The sequence below is a fragment of the Aplysia californica genome, unplaced genomic scaffold, assembly GCF_000002075.1.
Source record: "Aplysia californica isolate F4 #8 unplaced genomic scaffold, AplCal3.0 scaffold00051, whole genome shotgun sequence".
Taxonomy (NCBI): domain Eukaryota; kingdom Metazoa; phylum Mollusca; class Gastropoda; order Aplysiida; family Aplysiidae; genus Aplysia; species Aplysia californica.
In genome coordinates, this window is record NW_004797321.1 from 1,345,982 (window position 1) to 1,349,626 (window position 3,645).

General features: G+C 42.7%; 1 protein-coding gene across 1 annotated transcript in view; it reads left to right on the plus strand.

Annotated features, from left to right (window-relative positions):
• The window catches only part of LOC106011073 (putative methyltransferase DDB_G0268948), a gene marked incomplete in the record, with an annotated part of 12,464 nt that overhangs the window by 3,426 nt on the left and 5,393 nt on the right, over positions 1–3,645 (plus strand). The window contains 2 exon segments of the mRNA XM_013079409.2: positions 96–204; positions 3,279–3,379. Of these exon segments, the coding sequence (XP_012934863.1) occupies positions 96–204; positions 3,279–3,379 (210 nt within the window).

The following is a 3,645-nucleotide window of genomic DNA, read 5'->3' on the forward strand; positions in this document are numbered from 1 at the left end:
AGAGAGAGAGAGAGAGAGAGAGAGAGAGAGAGTGAGAGAGACTCTTCAGTTTTTCTTTTATTGTAAAGCAATTATGCGTTTTCGTCTATATTCAGATTTTTTGAGGAAGCAGATCGGATCCTAAAGCCCGGGGGTTCCCTCATTCTGTACAGCTTTGGCACAGATTCCTTTACTCATCATGAGGCCGACAGATACATACAGTATGTGAGTATCGTAATCGCCACTGACACAACGTTACACATAGTATGTGAGAACAGTAATTGCTACTGACAGTCCCCGGGTGTCTAAAAAAAGAAAACCCATCTAAAGGCAATGACTCGGTTATTGTTAACTAATTTCAGCAAAGCTTTGAATAAATAGAATTCAATTAGTGGGGACATTGTCACTGTCAACATGAAGAAAATTAACTCAGATCTTCGGAAAATATCAAATTTAAAAAATGTAAACCGAAATTGGGTTTAACGCAAAACTTTGAAACCTATTAGAAATCAGCCATGTTGTTCTATTTTAAATGACACTTTTTGTCCATTAAAGAACACTAATCTATGATGCCAGAAAAATTCAGGGAAGATTGCCATTATATAAATTGTATGCTCCATGGAAATGTGGTTTCTTAGGAGACTGCTAAGAGTATCGTGGAAGGAAAAGAAATCAAATGAGGTAGTGCTTGATGAAGCTCACGTGGGACGTTCAATGTTAAAAACAATCAGGAAACGGCAAATGCAGTTTTTGGGACACCTGAATAGACATAAAGGTCTTAAACATCTAGCTCTCACTGGCAAAATTGAGGGCAAACGAGGCAGGGGTAGGCCCAGAACAACATACTTAGGGAACCTAAACAAATGGGTTACAGGGAAAGATCAGGGAAACGTAGCTTTTTTGAGAGTATCCGAGCAAAGGAATGAATGGAGAACCATGATCGTCGATGACTGTCGCAGATGTGGCACTGGATGATTATGATGCTCCATGGTCAAGTGTTCACCATATTTCTATATACAAGCTCCAATACGCCACAGGAATTTATGAATAAACCCGAGGCATCTTTCTGGGTTGATTCTTTGGGTCTGCTGTTCAACATTAACTATCAACTGTTAGATTGTTTGGGGGTTGTTTCCGAAGACTCTGCCTGTCAAAAAACCCAAAGGAAATATTTGAAGGGGTTCAAGTCGGAGGAATACTCTTCCATCCAAGTGTAATTCGGGGTGCCCACTACGGCTGGGATCGGCCGATCGGGCCGATCGCCTGACTCGATCGCCTAAAATACAAACGTGTTTGTTTTCAATTTCAAGCGATCGAGTAAGGCGATGGGCCCGATCCAGCCGTAGTGGGCACCCCGTAAAAGCTTTCAGCTAATACCTCGTTCTCTAACCATTCTTGCAACCAAGCAAGGGCCACTTTTCATGTGTGGGGTGTGACCTCATCTCACTGGAACCAGGCCCTCTCTACATCATAACACATTCTCCTCCCCAAACTTCTCCTAAAGGTTTTCAGCACAGTAGGAAAGCCATCTGATGTGCCTGTCTTGGTTTTACCGTTCTTGTCCTATCCTTAAGGAGGCCAATTCAGACCCAGAGGCACTCAACAAACTCATGTTTGCAGACGACCTGGCAATGATGAAAAACAAGACCCAGCTACAGGAGCATAGGAGCCAACTAAATGCGAGCTGCGAGAAATATGACATGAAGATCAGTATTAGCAAGGCGACGATGGAGTGAATCTATGGCCGACACCCTCAGAGCTCACGGGATGTCCCTCCTACAGGCTACTCGCCTTGCTGCAGACAGACGCCTGTGTCTCCCTGCGACACCCACCGGTACAAGCGGAAGAAAGAAGTAAAAAAAAAGTCCTATCCCTGATTTTTTGGTAGGAAAGATCTACGCATAGCTTTCTCGGATGAGGGCGAAAAATCTCGGAGGTCCCGTGTGCAAGTCGCCCAAGTTAAACATCTCTTGGTGGTCCAAAATCGATAACAATAGGCTTCGGCGGTAACCCGGTAAAAAATCAAAGTTTTCTACCAACTGAAAAATATTTAAATGTGTTCCGTGCGCTCATATGACGGTATGCAGTTGCGAGCGCCATTAACCACTGGCTGAAAAAAAAAAGAAAGAAAAAAGTTCTTCTCCTGGACTGAAATCAGAACAGGGTGGTCGCGTCCCTGTAGCTGAATGCGTTTACGAAGTAAAGCTTTATGCTTTATCAAACTTTGATCGAAGTTTTGAAAACTTGACATTTCTTTAAAACGTAGAGTGGTTTTCTTCATATTTACAAATTTAAAGCCCCCTCTGCCCCGAACACCCCATTGGTTGCATCTTATTTGTTCGAAGTTTTGGTGAAATCAGCGCAGAGATGGCTGAGTTATTGCCTTTTAACCCTATCCGTACGCCCAGAGTTCATTTTGTACCCCCGGGGTTGTATTCTTCACATTTTAGAATACTTCTAGGCCAAAGATCTCATTGAAATGTTCAGTATTTCTAAAAGAAAATCATTTTGACAGACTTATGCAAAGCGTACGGATCGCACTAACAAGTAAATTTCCTCTTTGGAAAGTGATGGCACAGAGTTCCCCGCGTCGTATGGATACGATAGTAAAACACTACGTACGGATAGGGTTAAGTGGGTCCTCTTTTTAAAGACACCTTGTACAAGCAGTATTTAAGTACGTTAATCACCTCTGACGGACAGTATAAAAACTGACAGTTGCACACAGTATGTGAGTAAGGTCATTGCCATTTATCTATCTTGGAAATGACAGGTGTGTCCGGGAAACGCCGACATGCTACTGTTGCAACGCCCAGATGAACTCAGATATATTATTCAAGAGATAGGTCCTCCTAATTTTACACCACCACTACCACTACCGCTACCACTACCACCACCACCACCACCACCACCACCACCACCACCACCAACAACAACAACATCAATAACAATAACAGCAACAACAACAAAAGCAACAACAAAAAACAATCACAGCGGCAACAGTGACAACAATAACATCGGCAACAGCGACAATAGCGACAGTAACAACAACACCAATAACTACAACACCAATAACGACAACAACAATAACGACAACAACAACAACAAAAAGAACTACAGCGACGATGACGATGAGGACGACGAAGACAATAACATAACAACAACAACAGCAACAACAACAACAAAAACAACAACAACAACAAAAACAACAACAACAACAAAAACAACAACAACAATAGCAGCAGCAGCAGCAACAACAATAACAACTACAAACGAGCAACGGTCCCATTCTACCACAGCTAAATATATCTTCCAAGTACGTGGCAAAGTATCACCCAGCGACAGAGAAACTCATCAACAGATACAGGGACGTGACTTTACCCTATCCGGGGTGGCGGAGGTGAGTGAGGAATACAGGGATTACAGGGACATGTTGTCGTCCTTGTCATTGTGGTTGTTTTTGTTGATGTTGTTGTTGTTGTTGTTGTTTTTGTTGATGTTATTGTTCCTAATGCTGCTGCTGTTGCTTATCCTACCCTGGGTGACGGAAGTTGATTCTGGTAACAGGGATTGTGCCTCTCACATTCGTGTTGTTATTGCTTATGTTGTTGTTGTTGTTGTTGTTGTTGTTGTTGTCGTTGTTATAACCCCCCCTCTCTCTCTCTC